This window comes from Cynoglossus semilaevis, chromosome 8, assembly GCF_000523025.1.
Source record: "Cynoglossus semilaevis isolate Cse_v1.0 chromosome 8, Cse_v1.0, whole genome shotgun sequence".
Lineage (NCBI taxonomy): Eukaryota > Metazoa > Chordata > Actinopteri > Pleuronectiformes > Cynoglossidae > Cynoglossus > Cynoglossus semilaevis.
Genome location: NC_024314.1, coordinates 30,131,860 through 30,149,251, shown reverse-complemented (window position 1 = coordinate 30,149,251; position 17,392 = coordinate 30,131,860). Strand labels below are relative to the sequence as shown.

The 17,392-nt window shown below is 40.6% G+C and overlaps 1 protein-coding gene across 1 annotated transcript; it reads right to left on the bottom strand.

The window, feature by feature from the left end:
* Positions 1-6,313: 6,313 nt before the first annotated feature.
* On the bottom strand, positions 6,314-14,911 carry LOC103383091 (calcium-activated potassium channel subunit beta-4). The gene is made up of 4 exons (XM_008316098.3): positions 14,489-14,911; positions 13,476-13,646; positions 9,927-10,054; positions 6,314-8,680 (listed from the first exon to the last, which is right to left on the bottom strand). Exons 1-4 carry the CDS (start codon positions 14,873-14,875, stop codon positions 8,356-8,358), a joined length of 1,011 nt encoding a protein of 336 aa, XP_008314320.2. The 5' UTR covers positions 14,876-14,911; the 3' UTR covers positions 6,314-8,355.
* Positions 14,912-17,392: the final 2,481 nt, after the last annotated feature.

Genomic DNA, 17,392 nt, shown 5'->3' with positions numbered 1-17,392 from the left:
AGCGGACTCACGTCGCTTGTTCGGGCTGAGCCCGGCCCAGTCCCGTGAGCAAGGACCCGGCCACCAGGCGCTCGCCTGTGAGTCCCAACCCCGGGCCTGGCTCCAGGGTGGGACCCCGGTGACATCAATCCGGGCGATGTGGACCTCTTTGATGTGTTTGTTTTCTTCATGGGGGGGTGAACCGATATTTGTCTGATCCGTCGCCTAGGACCTGTTTGCCTTGGGAGACCCTACCAGGGGCATTAAGGCCCCGACAACATAGCTCCTAGGTTCATTCGGATACTCAAACCCCTCCACCACGTTAAGGTTGCGATTCAAGGAGGAAACAGTGAGTCGACTAAATGTCGACAGCTGACTGGAAAAATGAAAACGAAAAAGGAAAGAATATTCTTCTGCACTTTTGGTGACTGTAAAGCAACAACAAACCTGGCAACCTGAAAGATTACAATTAAAGACTTATGATTCAGTGTTACTGGATTGCTCATAACTACTTATTGTTTTATGTGAAGACAAACCTTAACAAATGCTAAAGTCAAGCAGCTTGTTTGGTTTAAGTTTCTAATATTCAAACCTCTCAGTGACCAGGTCATAATATCACACAGTATGTAGGATCTATATACTAGCAGGACTTGTATTAGCTGTATATGCACAGTTATAGCACATTGTTGTGTTCTACATGACAAACTGACATTAACATGCATTATAATTCAGTACAGACCTCAGACAGCCAGTAGGAAGGGGGCAGGTTTGGATGCTCTAAACTACAGTCTTGACTGGACCAGACCAGGATAGATGTTCTTCCACTTCCATTGTCTCAGCTCTATTGGATGTAAAAAAAGTAGGTAATACTTATCTTTATAATGGTGCTCCTCATAGGCAGTCTGGAACCAGCAACAACACTTGTGGGGCAGGAAATAACAGGGTTTAACTGATTGAAATTGTCATGCAATATGGACCACCACCCCAAAATACAACAAGGTATACCATGACCTGAGTCACCATGGCATCTCATCTATAGTCCTTGATGTAGTACCAAGGTCACTGATGAAATAACAACAAACACTTCATAAACATCGTAAATCAAAACTTCAATCTATTCTGAAGGATGATGTTGTACCATGCATGGACCAGGTCACAAAATCAGAGGGATCCATGTCTGATTTTGGAGACCCATGGTACATCACTCAGTACAAATTAATGGATGGATTTATTTCAACACCAAGAAGGTTAGGAAATCCAACTCATTCAATTATGAGTGATTATAAACTAACAAGCAAATATAGTTTCAGTCATTAGTGACCAAAAAACACATCTTAGAATATACATGAAATGCAATGAATGGATTTTTAAATAGTTAACCTGAAGAAGAGGGTCCATATACATTACAACTGTAAGAAACAATGAATCATAATTATAACAGAGAAAGAAAGAAAGACTTATCTTTTAATGGTGATCTTCATAGGGGGTCTGCTTCACATGTTACTTGTCCTGTTCATGTCACGCATGATGAGGTCCAGTCCACATTTGCCAACAGGACAAGAGAGATATCCATCCATTTTCAACCGCTATTGATAAACTCTGGTCCATAGAATCCTGGACACAGATCAGTCAGACACAGATTAAAGTCAACAGCTTTAACAAAAGTCATTGTGTAGTACAAACCTGAAGACATCCTGTAGCTGAGAACATATTTCCTCAAGGGAGTTGGTTCACTTGGACCACCCTACAGTCCAGGAGGACAGATTTCCAGAGCTTCTGCAGATCCAGCACCAACACCTGTGGGGCCAGGATTCTTACTTATTTCATTGACTGATCTTGGCAAATTCAATGAGAACAGCACAAGTGAAGCCTCCACCACCCTGACCACAAGTCAATTATGCAGATAATTACAGAAATAAAAACATATACAACCAAGCAGGGATTAGAATGGGAAATGGTCCTCCTTAGATGTGATCAGTCTGGCTCCTTGGGGGCCAGGACCCCTGGCCCCCAAGGAGCCAGGCCCCCATAGCAACAAACTGAATATAACAAGGATTATCATATAGTACAACCCTTAAGACATCTAGTAGAAAGGAGGCAGGTCTAGATCTTACTTGATGTCAAGACCTGTCCAGGAAAGAGTTTCTCCAAGTTCCAGTCTCGGGTCTATTGGAGCAAAACACAAAATATATTAAAAGAAAAAAAATAAAAAATGACAAACTTTTGTTTAATGGTGCTTTTCATAGGGAATCTGGATCCAGCACCACCATCTGAAAATACACAGGTTTACTTCTCTGATGTTACCAGAGGTGCCCTGCCAATCACTCAACCTTTAACAAGTCTTAGGTTGTCACTTTGCCAAGTACATTTTCTATTAGAGACCCTAAACGTGCAATATGTTTCCTTCCAGATTACAAAAGCATTTTTCTAAATTTCAAAACATACCCCTGTATGTAAACAGTAAAACAGTTTTTGTAGAGGACAAAATTACTCTGCTGGGAGCCTTCCGAACATTGTCTAAACACCACATTAGACCAAGTCTTTAGCAGAAAATAGACTTTGCAGAGGGACCTAAAAGTCCACACACTGTAGGGTCATTAAAGACCATTTAATACCAAACAATTTTGCACAGATATTTAAATTCTCACGCAAAATTAAAGGTTTAAACAACATCTGTGAGCTCCTGTGAGCTCAACGCATCATAAACTTAATACTTATTACCAAAAAAGGACAAACTTATCTTTTTAATAATGTTCTTCATAGAAACAATGCTTCTGCTTTTCACATCATTTTTCCTGTACATCTCGTCCCTTATGTTTTGCCCCGGTGTTTCTACAAGTTCTTACTCCGTGTGTTAATGCTCTTATCTGTGCTGTACTTAGATGTCCCTATCTTGTACTTAGATGTCCTTATCTTGTGTCGCACTACTCCTGCACTGCACTATTCCCCCTTTCTCCCTCTATTTCTTACCTTATTCCCTGTAGTAGTATCGCATGCTGCTAGCACTGTGTGTTCTATGTTACCCCAGCGAGTCTACGGTCCCCCCATCCCAAGCATTTCATTGCATTGTAGACCATGTGTTGAAAGTGCATATGACAAATAAACCCGATCTTGAAATCTTGAAAAGTGACATTATGCTGTCTTGACCTGGATGTAGCTTCTCCAAGTTCCAATCTCAGGTATAGTAGATCAAAAGGGGGTAATTAACCTAACAAATTCTGAATGAAAACATACCACCAAAACACAAAACGTATCTTTTGAATTATCCTGTCTGCAGCACCCAGTCAATATCTGCAAACAGAGGTCAAGGGGAAGGGGTCAGTTCCAGAAGTCTACATCAGTTCCTTTATGTTCTGCTATTCAGCTCACAGAATATTTTAAAACATTTTAAAGAAGTAGTAAACATTCACTTAATCTTCAATATGTATTGGATTGTCCTCCAGCCAAGCACATTTTCTTCTAAAGACCCTAAACGTGCAATCTAATCTGTGTGCCTACCACAATACTTCAGTGTATTCATAAGTTTGCCAGGTTGGCCCTGCGTGTATCGAATAATTTTTTGCAAAGGACAAAATTACACAGTTCCCCTGTTGGGAGGCCTCCCAACACATTTTCTAAATGCCCCAGAAGGGCAGACAAGTCTTTAGTAGGAAATTAACTTGGCAGTGGGAGACAAGCCAGACCTAAAAGTCTACACTGTTTAAAAACAGACTGTTTAAAACCAAACAGTCAATTTTACACAATTGTTTAAATTATCACATAAAATTAAATGTTTTAAACATCTGTGAGCTCAACGTATCATAACCCAATATACCATAAAAGGACAAACTTATCTTTTTAACAGTGTTCTTCATTGGAACGGTGCTTCGGCTTTTCGTGCATGTTCACGTCAGATGGTCCAAACACTTATTTTCTCCAGGTACACCACTGCAGATGGGTTCTAAAAAGAACAAATTCCCCCAAAAATGTTGCACATGAAAGACATAACTGACTCAGATATAAAAATAAACAAATATTCTCCAAGCTCCCTTTACATAAAGTCTGTAGTATAATTTACTCCAGATACTGTCTACTGTGAAGTAAAGCCAACTCATCCACTCCTTCATATAAAGGTTGAACAGAAATGGCAGTCCACCATCACAAACAGCATCAAATCACAACAGATTCCATCAGTCCATTACAAATCGGTGTCATCCACTCATTTTTATATAATAAAACCATAGCAAAAACCCTGCAGAACCACAAACAAAAAAGAAATCACTGGTTAAAAAACAGTGAAAGTGAATTATGTCATTATGACACAGCACACCAAATTAAAAAAATATCTGCTGTTTATATAAAAACCTAGAGAGCACAAAGTGTTACAAGATATAACAAATTCAATTTTCATGTAAGCCATGTGAAGCTCCACAAATGCATAAAAACAAAAAGAAACAAAACTAAAGATAAAATAACTGCAATCAAAATATTCTGTGAAGACCAAACAGACTTAAAAAAAAAAAAAAAATCTGCAAAAACAGCACCACAAACAAAGAAACCACAAATTAGGACAATAAAATCTTGTACAGACCTACAAATGAAACTCATAAGAACCACAGAACAAATATGGAAAACAACCAATTGTCAAAAAGACAAAAATCTTTATTCTTTTGTAAGAAAAACCCTGTGAAGACTCACAAATAAAATCAAAAGTACTAATAAAAAGGAAAACAAAAGCCCACAAGGATTTTTTTTCAATGTAAAAACTATAAACCAAAAACAAAGTCACCCATTTGCTATACAAAAAAAGTAAATGAAGACCACAGCAAACACTAAGAACCACAAACTAAACCAAAACAATATCCACTCTAATGTTAAATAAAAAGTTTTTTTTAAATAATGACAACCCATGTAAAAACACTAATATCCAAACAGTTTACATTTAGTCACATTAGGTTTACATTTTACACTTTAGCTTTAATGGTGCTTCCACAAGTCAAGCTCTGAGTCCAACTGAAACAAAACCAAAGCAGCAAACAGCTAACAGGCTTCAGCTCAGGCCTGTAGGGGCACCACTGCTATCAGCACAACGCTAACTAGCTGCATCTGAGCCACCTCTTCAACGTGAGGCGCAGAATGGCCTACTTCACTAGATGAAAGCATTTCATTTGACCAAAACCAAAGAAGCTAACAGCTAAGAGGCTTCAGCTCAGGCCTGTACGTGGTCCTAACAGGAGTGGGGTCCCAACCACAAGGCCTAGCCTACCATCTCACAACAACAAGGCCACAATAAAAACAGAAACACACAAAAAAAGCACAAAATTAACAAAAACAACACAGTTAATAATTCACAACACCACAAATCAACATATAAACTCAAAGAAAAGAATGAGAACAGGGTTAGCATCAGCTTAACCCTAACCAAGGAAGCTAATCAGGCCAAAAAAAGAAAAAGTTGATCCAAACAGACAGAAAATAGAAGGAAGAGGACAAATCTAACAAATAAAAGAACAGAAGAGAAGAACCAGCATATCACCTACCTGTTCCAGCACAGAGAACCTCACCAGGGAGCAGTCAGAGAGAGAACTGAGCCATTTGGAGGCCTTATATACTACACCTGGTTAAGGGGGCGGGGCTAAGAGACGAGCTGGTGGAGGGGCTTAGGAATGAGCTGAGAAAACTAAATTAGATGTTTGTACAACCTTCACTACACCAAGAACTAAACATAGAATCTTATTCTGGGATGTCTAAAATGACAATAAGGACTTACTTTACTATGACTTTAATCAGAATCAGAAACATTTGTCTTGCCAGGTAGCTCTTCACCTACGAGGAATTTGTTGTGGCATACAGTGCAGTGAAAGAAATGTACACAAAAGTATACAAAATAAAATAAATTAGATTATGCCTATGGGTGGACATTTACCGAATAGTACAGAGAAGTGCAGGGGTGTGTATGCGCAGGTAAGGGTGGCTGGGGGATCTGTGGGGGATCAGTGAGAGTTTTTTGTCTGTTGACAAGGCTAATAGCAGATGGGAAGAAGTTGTTTTTGTGGCGAGAGGTTTTGGTAGGACCGCAACCTCCTGCCCGAGGGGAGCTCCTCATAAAAAGAATGAAAATGAATATTGAAATAATGAAAAATAATTCATCCGAGAGAAATAATTAATCCGTTCAGGAATCTCAACTACCAACTATATATTTATATAAGTATGGCTGCCTGAAGACGGTTAAAAAATGTCCACTAGATAGAAGCATTTGACCAAAACCTAAAAAACTACAGGGTTCACGACCCAACTAAAATCAAACAGTTGAAATGACAGGAAGTTAAGATATTTCACTTCAATAAGAAAATGCACATGTCCATTTGAAGATGACGTATTGAATATCTGTTTATTCCATGGCAGCATTTGAAACACAGAATAACTGACAATATGGATGTGATTGACAACAGACCACCCCACCACCACCCCTCCCTCTACCTCTCATACACTAATTAGACTGTCAATCAGTCAGTCTGCCAATGAGCACAGACCCCAACCCAGGGTGGCCAATCAGGGCTCTCCAGGTCCCACTCCTCACATGCTACTTCAGGAGCGTTGGAAAATACGGTGTCAAACGCTACTTCAGCAGGTTTTACAATTATTTTAATGCCTTTTTCTTCTTCTTGTGTATTTTAGCCTTTTGTTGTGTCGGTAGTTCAGTGTCTGTGAACTGTTAGTTTTCATAGTTTGGTCCAGTTGGACACCGTCAGTGTTAGCACAGTTGTGTTTACAGTGGAAACACCGACAGAGAAAAAAACTGAGGATATTTTCTTCCCAACTGTTTTAAATCTCCTGTCAAGATTACAAATGACCACAAAAACTTTGACAAGAGGATCGCTATCTGTCTTCAGACCCAGAAGCAGGTCCAGACCAAACCGACCTGCTTCAGGGTCTACTTTCACCTCCCAGTTTTCTAAAAGTTCCACTAAGGACAAAAGCCTGTCAGTTTGTCTTTTTAGGACAAAGATATGAGCTACTTTATTCTACTGACCCACATGTTTGTCCTCAATGTGCTGCTGGAAGCCTTCAAACAGACCCAGAGGACGAAGGACCGTGTGGTGGAGTGGAGCATCAAACAAACCAGGTTAACTTAAAACAGACTCGGCCTGTCAATCAAGATTTTGACCAATCACAAGACATTTTAAAGTCAAATTGGCTGTTCTGCTGGGCAGCTGCTCTTTAATATCTTTGCAGTATAATATACTGTAAGTCCATTACTGGACACAACTGTGCTCCTACTGCCAAGTACAGTAGCATGTACTGGTACTGGAGTGTAGAGACTATTAATGCAGTTTAGATGCAGTATCAAAGGCATTCACACCACAACCGTCTATATGAAAGATAATGTCACAATAAGGTAAGCTTTATTTTTATGGCTATAGGTTTTCCACATATATAATAATATATTTTACTTTGTAATTTTTTTTTTATTTATTTCCCTTTGTACAAGTTCAGAACAATTCTTCTTCTGTGACCAGGTAACACCCTGGACAGTTGTCAACCACAGTGTCACAGAGACAGGGCAATGACTAGTCACACTCACATTCACACCGATGGTTGGTTTAGAGTAAACAATAATCTGTTTGTTTGTGAACCGTGGAGAAAACCTGATAATCCTGCAACTGTTTTTTTTTAATCAAACCCTGAAATAAGCTTAAGGCATTTGATGTAAACAAACAAACAGTGCTAGCAGCTGGGAAAACAGCCAACCACATCCTTCACCCGACGTTGTCATCTTTCAACGTCATTTAAAAAAACACACTTTTTCATTTCACCCAATGTTGATTTTAGTCAAAGTTTGGAATTTTATTACCACAACTGTTCCTGAAGTTTCTGCTACATGGATTAATCAGCTGGTCAGACAATAACGTTCACAGTGAGCTTTGGCTACCTGGGAATATAAATATAAGACAGTGGAGGATTATGGGTAAAGGCCGTGTATTACACATCTTTCTAGTAACCTACCAAAAGAGCAGATGCTAACCTGAACCTGCCAGTAGGGAGTTTGGTTTGGTTTGGTTCACATATAGTAACTATTAGAGCTGCAAGTCACAAGTCAGTTAAGATCATCTCAATCCTGTTCCCCTGGTGGTTGGTAAAGAACTACACGGGGTATAGGACTGAATAAGTTAAATAAGTTCTCATTATTCACACAATCAGAGGGAAGATGACAAAATTGTCTCTCCTCGGACCACTTGAACATTCTCTCCTCCTCTTGTTCTTTGTCACCTCGTGTTTACAGATTATACATGTGCCACCAGAGAGCAGTAAATTGTCGTCCACATCGTTAACCAAAAACTTGACTTCACTATTGGCTTGTAAGCAGCGATTTAATTAACGCTTCTCTACTTTGCTTCAGTGTTCTCGATCGCGACGCCGCACTGGAACCGCAAACAGTGGCAGGGTTCTTGTCAGTGACGACAACTCGGGATCAGAGTTTGTTGAGAGCAGGTCTTCAGTCCTGGTGCCATGATGGTCTGAAGGTCTGAGGGACAGGTCCTGACAAACCTCATAAGAGCACTTCCTCTTCTGGAGAGCCTCGGCTCTGACAGCCAGGGATCGGGCACACATTGTCAGAAGAACGATGAGAGTGCCCAGAAGAAGTGACACCATTGGCCAGAGGACGCAATGGAGCAGGACACTGTTGTCATGGGAACGCCGCCACAGAACATCATCAGGTCTAAAAAACACAAATAGAAAAACAATATGTATTAATAAAGCTGGACATCAAAGACCATTAGCCACTGCAATACAAGACACAATGTTGAGTTTGTGTTTTAACATGAACCTGGTGGACCCTGGTTCAAGGATTCCGAAGCCTTGGTTTTCCATTGGAAAAACAGTATGAGTTTATGTATATGAAGATTCTCAGTCATCCAGGTCATGGTCGGAACTGAAGAAGCCTCTTGGATGAGAGGCCAAACGTCTTCCTTGGGAAAATTTCACGTCCAGTTGCCTAACAGAACTCGACCATGACCTGGCTGACTCAGAATCTTCATGTATGAGTTTAACTCTTATAAGTTTAAGGCCATAAAATGGTAACACAATGTGAAAAGCTTTTGAAAGTTCTCTGGTGGCCTGGTTTGGAGTGAATCACTACGTCATCTGCATAAAAGGATACCATTGAAATGTTTTCAACATGATCATTAATAGATCATTGATATAAATGACAGACCCTGGTCTGATCCCTGAGGCACCATCTTCACCAGAGGTCTAGAAATGCAGCCCTCTGATTGAACACACTGGGCTACGCTTTCAATATTTTTGAAATTATTGAAAGCCAAACAAACTGTTAGCATATCCAGTTAGCCTGCAGCATGCTACCAACAACATGCCAGGAAGAAATAGATGTGTTCACATTAATGAACATTGAACAACAGTCAGAGGACAGACATTAAAGGTTCAATTGTTGATCAAAGGTATAATCAAGAACACAAAAAAAATCACATAAAACGAAAAAAAGTACAGCAGCAATACTGCAGTATTTTGTCATTCAGTCATTAGTTCCAGGTATTTCTTGTAGAGCCTAATATTCTGATGATCAGTTTTAGAGGAACCCTGAAGATAAGGCTAAATTATTCATCAACTTTTTTTTTAGCTAAACTCTGACTGAATTGAAACAATAGTGTATAAAACTGGAGCCCTCAATATATAAGAACAAATTTAGAAGATCAATGGACCAGAACAGCAGAGCTCAGCACTTTTCAACAAACCAGACCAATCTCAGTGGATCATGAGTACCCTCCAGGGACATGTTTCTTTTAGACGAGTCAAAACTGAGGTCACTGACCCCGAGACTGAAAAACACCTAAATGCTTGTTCAGGTCCAGCCATCAGTAATAATCAATAATAAGAACAAAGAATGTTCACAGCAGCACACGCTGCATGTGTGTGTGTGTGTGTGTGTGTGTGTGTTTGTGTCTCACCTCCTCTGCTGGTTGAAGAAGCAGGTGAAGGAATGGCTGCTGACCTCTTTGGTGAAGTAATCTTCCCACCACAGGACACTGTCTTTGTTTTTCTGGTTGTCCCTCTCACAGGGGGGGACGTACGAACACTGAGGAAACAGAGATGTGACATGTAGAGCTGAAGGTTAGCACAATAAACACAACTGGGACTGTTGTAGCTAATGTTAGCTATGTTCCCTGTTGTTGTTCTACATTGAGGTGATGCTGTAGACTAACTTGAAGTACGGCTGACATCAGAGTGTTTACAAACAGACTAACCAGCAGGGGGCGCAAGTGCAACAGGCATTGGAGGGGTGAGTTGTGAGCGTGTGCGAGCGTGTGTGAGCGTGTGTGTGTTTTCCAGGTACAGCTGCACTTGTACTCCACAAGTTGATCACAGGAACTCCACCTAGTAAGAGGAAACTTCTAGGCAGAGGGGGCGCTAACAGACCAGTTAGCACTGGTCAAGATCAGAAACTCGGTTTCTGTAGTATGAGAGCTGCTATTAATAAAAGTTATTAGACCGACAACCAAGAAATGATTATGTCACAGATGAATCGGTTCATTGGCCTCATTAATTTTACATCACATCCTGTCGCTTGAGCGACATATGATGAACCGCAGACATAGCAGAGTTAATCACTTCCTGGCCGGAAAACAACACAAAACACTGCGACTGCTGATTGGATCAGGGTCTGCGTCTGGTCGCTAATGACATGCAGTACTATCTTCTGCTGAAGAGTACCCAGGCGTGAAAAGACTGGTGTGCAGTGATGCTGCTACTTGTGGTCATTGGTGGTATTACAATGTTAGAGATGTAGGTTTGTGTTTTCTTCTGAAGCAGGTAAAAAAATGTTTTTTATTATTCTGATAATGTTGCACATCTAGTCTGTGCTGTTGCACTGTGACAAGTATGTTTTTATGATTTACATGAATTTACATCAGTGTCAATAGATAGAACTGTATTAACCCCTCAGGGTTGCTTCAGGAAATGAAGCAGCATAACAGTCCCACTAGAACACAGAAGTGTGTGTGTGTGTGTGTGTGTGTGTGTGTGTTAGACAAACCATTGTGGCCTTTCTAGTCCAACTGTGCACATGGATAACCAGATTAACCTGAGGTTATGAGTGTGTGTGAGTGTGTGTGTGTGTGTGTGTGTGTGAGAGAGAGAGAGCGAGAGAGAGAGACACTCAAGAGAACAAGAGATGAATCAGCTAAATTAAATTACATTAAATTTTCACAACAAAGGTTTAAAAAACAAAAACAATCAATCTGAAAAAAGTTTAATTTTAAATGTTGATCAGTGTTCAGTGTAGCCAAGGAGAATGACTCATTATTGAATGAATTTTTAATTCAGGAGGAGCTCTATTTAATTGAACTGAAGAATAAAGTTATTACTGAGTAAAAACCTCATGTTTTACCTTTCAGCCAGGATCACAGATGGGTGAGATTAGAGGGAGCAGCAGCAGAGAGTAATTCTCCTTTGTGGACTATTAAAGGACTGGAAAATAAGAAGAAGAAAATAAAACCAGTTCAGACTGGTTTACAGTGGACTGCTCCAGTGTGTGTGTGTGTGTGTGTGTGTGTGTGTGTGTGTGTGTGTGTGTGTGTGTGTGTTCTTTACCCCCACAGTGTGATAGGAAGACTCCTGTTCAGGATGAAAACTGACCGGACATCGGACACGTTAGTGGTCAAAGACCAGAAGGACCACAAAGAGCTAAAGTATAAACCTATATAGATACCTTGAATTGTTACTTAGTACTATTGTTGTCAGTAGTAGAAGTAGCGATGTCATAGTTATTATTACCATTAATATTTAACATTTAGAGCAGTAGAGGATTGTCACTTCAGTCATATTTTATGGCCAACAGCAGAAGGAAATGAATGAGTTGCGAATTCAAATTGATGGAGAGAGAGGGGGGATGAGAAGGGAGGGAGTGAGAAATGGAGAAACAGATGGAGGGAGAGAGAGAGAGGGAGAGGGAGATACAGGGAGAGAGACGGGAAGAGAGAGAGAGAGAGAGAGACACTTGGACAATGGTGGACAGTGACTCTGAGTTAATGTGAGGAAAAAGAACCACAGGTCAAAGGTCACTATAATAATTGATCTCATCTTACATTTTTCATTAGCGTTTCTAAATCTGAGTTTCTGGGTCAGTTAAACTTCATGGAATCCAAAACTTTTTGAACCTGAACCTGTAGAAGACTAACCAAGTCATAACAACCAATCAGTTGTTGTTCACCTTAAACCTTCTGGTTATTGGTTGATCCCTCTCTCTAGTATAACAGACCATTTTTTCTAACACAAAGGTAAATAGAGTAGATCAATGAATGTAAACCAGTCCAACAGTTCCAGACTGCAGGTGGAACAGTTCCAGGTTCACAGTAAATAACTGACAGCTGCTTCAATAGTTCATTCATCATGTTGTCGGCTGAGAGTGAATCAGGAGGGAAAACAGTTCCTGCTCCACACTGAAGGATCACTGATATTTATGCTACGCCATCACTTCAGTGAGTGACAATAACCCTGCAAGTCACTGGTCCCTGGTGGTTGACTGCTGCAACTGTCCTGGTCGAAGCTGCTGAACTGCGTGTGGGTGGGTGTGTGTGTTGACCCTCTCTTTGCCTCATTAATTGTATAGAAAAGGTTGAAGGTGTTAAAAGTGACATCATCACTCCTCGTCCTCCATTAGACATGAAAGAACTCTCTCTCTCTCTCGCTCTCTCTCCCTCTCTCATCATCATCCCTGATCATCCCTGGTCACCATGGCAATGGGGAGGCATCAATGAGGCGTCATCTCGCCCCTCTATATTTACTCAGTTGCCGTAGCAACGACCCAGACATGCACTAAAGACGAGCCGCAGATCCACAGACAGAAGAAAGAAGAACACTGACTCAGAGTGGACAGAACAGCCACGGTCAGGTGACCCAGTCACTGTAGATGTTGGTGCCACTGTACACTAACACACACATCATGACTGTCCACAACTACAACAGCACACTCTCACCAAATAGGAATTCTGGGTAAATCTGCTGAAAAAACCTTCTACAACACAAGCACTGACATAGCACGAGTCGTGATGTGTTCACTGTCAGCTGTTACTTCATCAGGTTCTGGATCCCTGGTCTCATAGATAAGTTTGACCTCAATTCAACCATCAACAACCAATCAACACCAAGACCGAGGCTACAGCAGGAGTGTCATCAATAAAGGAGGTATTTTGATGAAAATAAAAAAACATGTGACTTTACCACCAGACACACTCACACAAATATACATACTGTGTATATATACTGTGTGTATATATATATATATATATATATATATATATATATATATATATATATATATATATATATATACACAGGTAGATGAATACTTTATTGATCCCAAAGGGAAATTAAGGAATATATGTGTATATATACATACATAGATATATAATTTTAATATTAATATCTTATAGATTGTTTTGATCTGACTCTGTAGCAGAAATCTATCCTAAATAACGAGTGATTTTTTTTTTTTTTACCTTAGGGTTGAGGAGCAGCTGTTGTTCATCGAAGTGCAACAGTGCCACAGAGTTGGACTCAGAGTTGTTGACGAAGATTTGGAGACAGGGATACAGAGACATCCCCTTGCAGTCAGCGCCACATGTGAACACGCACTCAAACATCTCCTCAGGATGTGAGACAGAAACCACCTGGAAGACAAATGGTTGACATGGTAGGATCAGCGGAGTGATGTGGATCATCAGAGACAAACACTCATTTACTCCAAGTTACATGTTGGCAGTTTTCACAGATCCCACATGGTGTCTGAGGAGGTGGAGGTGGTTGGCGCAGAACTCTAGTCCTAACCCTAACTACAAAAATCAACAACATCCAAATGTTGGATAATTTGCTTCAAATGAATAAAATTATTTAAAAATGTTGCATTTTAAAACATTTTTAAAGAACATCAACGTTTTACTCTTGTGCTAGAATTTGCGCACGCACACTGTACTGTTGACCAGTGGAGTCCAGAACAACAATGATGATCAAATCAACATGATTTATTGTTTTACTGTTGACGAGAAAGTTTGTAAATAATCTTTGATTTCAGGTTCATTTCAATAATGTTTAAAAAATAAATAAAACATACGATGTAAATTCCTAAAACTGCATTCTGATGAGTATAACCAACGTAAATCTATATTTACTTATTAAAATGCAGCCCCAGAATCGAACAAAATAATGAATTCGACAGCATTAAATAATATGACAAACTCACATTAACCATAGTTCACGATATCGAATCAACGTCGGGTTTATGATGATACTACTTACTTACAGTACAGTACTTACAGTACAGTACTTGCAGAGCAGTGTTTGCAGTAGTAATGGGGAAGCCTCGCGACAATAATTTTCCAATAAAAATTGTATAAAATGGCAGTAATAAATATTTTCTAACGCTGAGACTCAGTGCGCCTCGGTTTCGGGCTGTAGCGCCGCGGCAGCAGCCGCAGCTAACAGCCCGGAGCTTGGAGCTCGTGGCCGGGCTTACCGTGCAGTTGGCTGGTTTGCTCTGGAGACTTTGCAGCGTCGGGTTGAGCCAACAGAATCCCAGGATGAAGAGGCTGAGGATCCCGCAGGCGATCAGGAACAAGCCCAACCGGATACTTTTGTCCTCGGCCTCCGAGTACTCGTACGACACTCGGATCTTCGCCATGGCACCGACTTGGAGTCCGTCTCCGGCGGCATGGAGAGGAGGATGAGGAGGATGAGGAAGAGAGATTTGGAAGGAAGGGGTGGCGTAGGGGAGGAGAATGAGTTTCCTGTAGATGATAAACTGTTTAGTTTCAGCGCCGTCGGTGCTGTCTGTGGATGCGTTTCTTCTCTGACTCATCATCAACATCAACATTAACACGTTTTTCTGGGGCAATATTTTCATTCATTGTTTGAATTCATACTGCTGAAACTTTAAATACTTTAAATTAATTCTGACCCAGCTTCCCTCCCGCAGCCCCAGTAAGAGGCTTATCTCAGCTAACATTAAACACAACCAGGACAACAGGCAGACACTGAGGCCCAGACCTGCAGCTCAGTGCCCTAGCCTCTCATCCAACCATTAGCTAAAGTTATTGATTGTTCTTTTTTCCCTGTATTTGATAATTATTGTCATCAACTTGTTTTATTTTCTTAATTCTACTTCATTAGTTGCTGCTGTGGTGACAATGTCTCTACAGATGTGTGTGTGTGTGTGTGTGTGTGTGTGTAATCAGCGTCCACTACAGCCTCCAAGTGTTGTCGCTAACCCACCCCAAGGTGGGTTCACAACCTTAACCAGAGAACCAGGAAGCACGTTGACTGAGGTCAGAGACAAGGCAATACCTCTGAGATTATTCTGGAGAATAATTTCCCTTTCTTTGATTCTCAATATATTAATGAAGAGACAATTGTATCATAATGGATTTGTCACATCCAATGTTTATATATATATATTCCTTTAAACCACGGTTAAACTCACCATAAAAAAACATCCACAGATTGACGACAGTCAACCAACATCAACAAAACCATCAAGAAAACCAACCACCCAACTGACCAATCAACTGATCACCCAAAATTAACGGCAAACTGACTGACCACAGCCTACAACAACAGGTGACAAGTGAACCTGTGACATCAACAGGTCAACTCCAACAGATGCGGCCATGACCAGAACTGACCCGTCAGTCAGAACCTCTGAGTTCTGCTACAGCTGATATGAAATCATTGTCCTCCTCTGAGCAGAAAGACTGAGCTTCATGATAATCACCAAGGCGTGCAGCAGGATTATTATCATCTGTGCAGATCAAGAGGTTACAAACTAGAATGGACGTCATGGGGAGGGGGGGTCCAGGGTCAGCACAGTCAGAGAGAAGCTGTATGGACAGAAGAAAAGTCAATAGAACATTTAAAATATGAAGACAAGGGAAGAGGAGAAGACCCTGAGGTGGAGGAGGAAGAAAAGAAGGTAGATGACGTAGGAGGAGAAAGAGGAGACAAAAAGGGAAGGAGGAAAAGAATACAAACGAGAGGAAGAGGAGGAGAAAAACGACAAGCTCTCAGATGCTGAAGTTGGAGGTTAGGGTGGAGTTCCTGAGACAAGTGGCTGAAAAACACACGCACACTGCTGCTCTTTAATCCAACGGCGACATCATGTGGACAAACTGGAGAACAGGTCAAATGCGTCACAATATTTTTAGTAATTCTTTGGTTTGATGGTCAGAAATTAAATTAATTAATTAATTTAACTTAAAGTAACGAAATGTTGTATCCCCTAAAAACAGTCAGGGTAAATAGACACTATCTAACCTGCCACCTCCCCTAGTGGCCAATCCTCTTCTTTACGTCAAAGTTGAAGAGAAACAAAGTGAGTCCTTTTTGCTTTCATTAACAGAATAGTTTATTTATTTTTTTAAATTAAAACACTAGCTGCCATATTTGATAAAACAGCCAATGGCCAGGTCCCACGCTGCTTTTCTTCAGTTGAAGGGTCACATGGTGTCAGTGGGCATGTCCTTGGCATCTCTGCTTAAGTTCTTTGTTTTTTATTGTTGTTGCTGTTAAAGTTGTGGTCCAGTTGTGGTCCACGTTGTGGTGTGGAGCTGGTCTCACGTAGAAACATCTGGAGCCATGGTGTCCAGAGTGAACAGGAAGTATTGCATTGGTCAGACATGGTCATTAAAGGCAAATGTTTTTTGTATTGTTTTTCTTAAAAACTGTTGTGTTTTGGTTATACATGTATATTTGAATATGTATATATGTAGATACACATATATGCATTTCAGTGGTGACTCCTGGCCTGCCGTGATGGTAAAACTCTGGACATCTGGTTTGTGCTGTTGGTTTGTTTTTGATTCATATTTTAGAAAAGTAACTTAAACTTTATCTGTGTGTCAGTGGGTGATCATCAGTCAACAAAAGGGGATTTTCCCCATCAGTGTAACTAAAAGTCTGATGGGGGGGTCAGCAGGGGAGGGTGAGAACAGATGATTTAAAAAAAAAATGTAAAGATGTGAGAAGCTATGATGTCATCATATATATTCTGTTTGGTTTTTCACACTTTCTTAACTCTTCAAACAAAACTCATTTAAACGTTAGCCCTCTACCTTGAAATGACCCACATGACTAACACTTTTGTGCCTATTAGTGTGTTTGTTAAACTTTCAATCTTCACACTAATCTAAGGGGCTCTGCGCCCCCCCACAACTGCCCAACTCAGCATAGAGCTAAAGGGGTGAAGCCCCTTGAGCCCCCGGGGGGTCCAGATCATTTCCATTCCCCTGTTCTCTCTTCTCTTTCCACCATGTTTTACAGTTGCTTTCGCAGAAAGTTCTCACTGTGTTTCATGGCTCACCTCATGAATGGGCTCAGGGAGGTGATGTCAGAGGGAGTCAGGGGCTCAGGGAGGAGGTGATGTCAG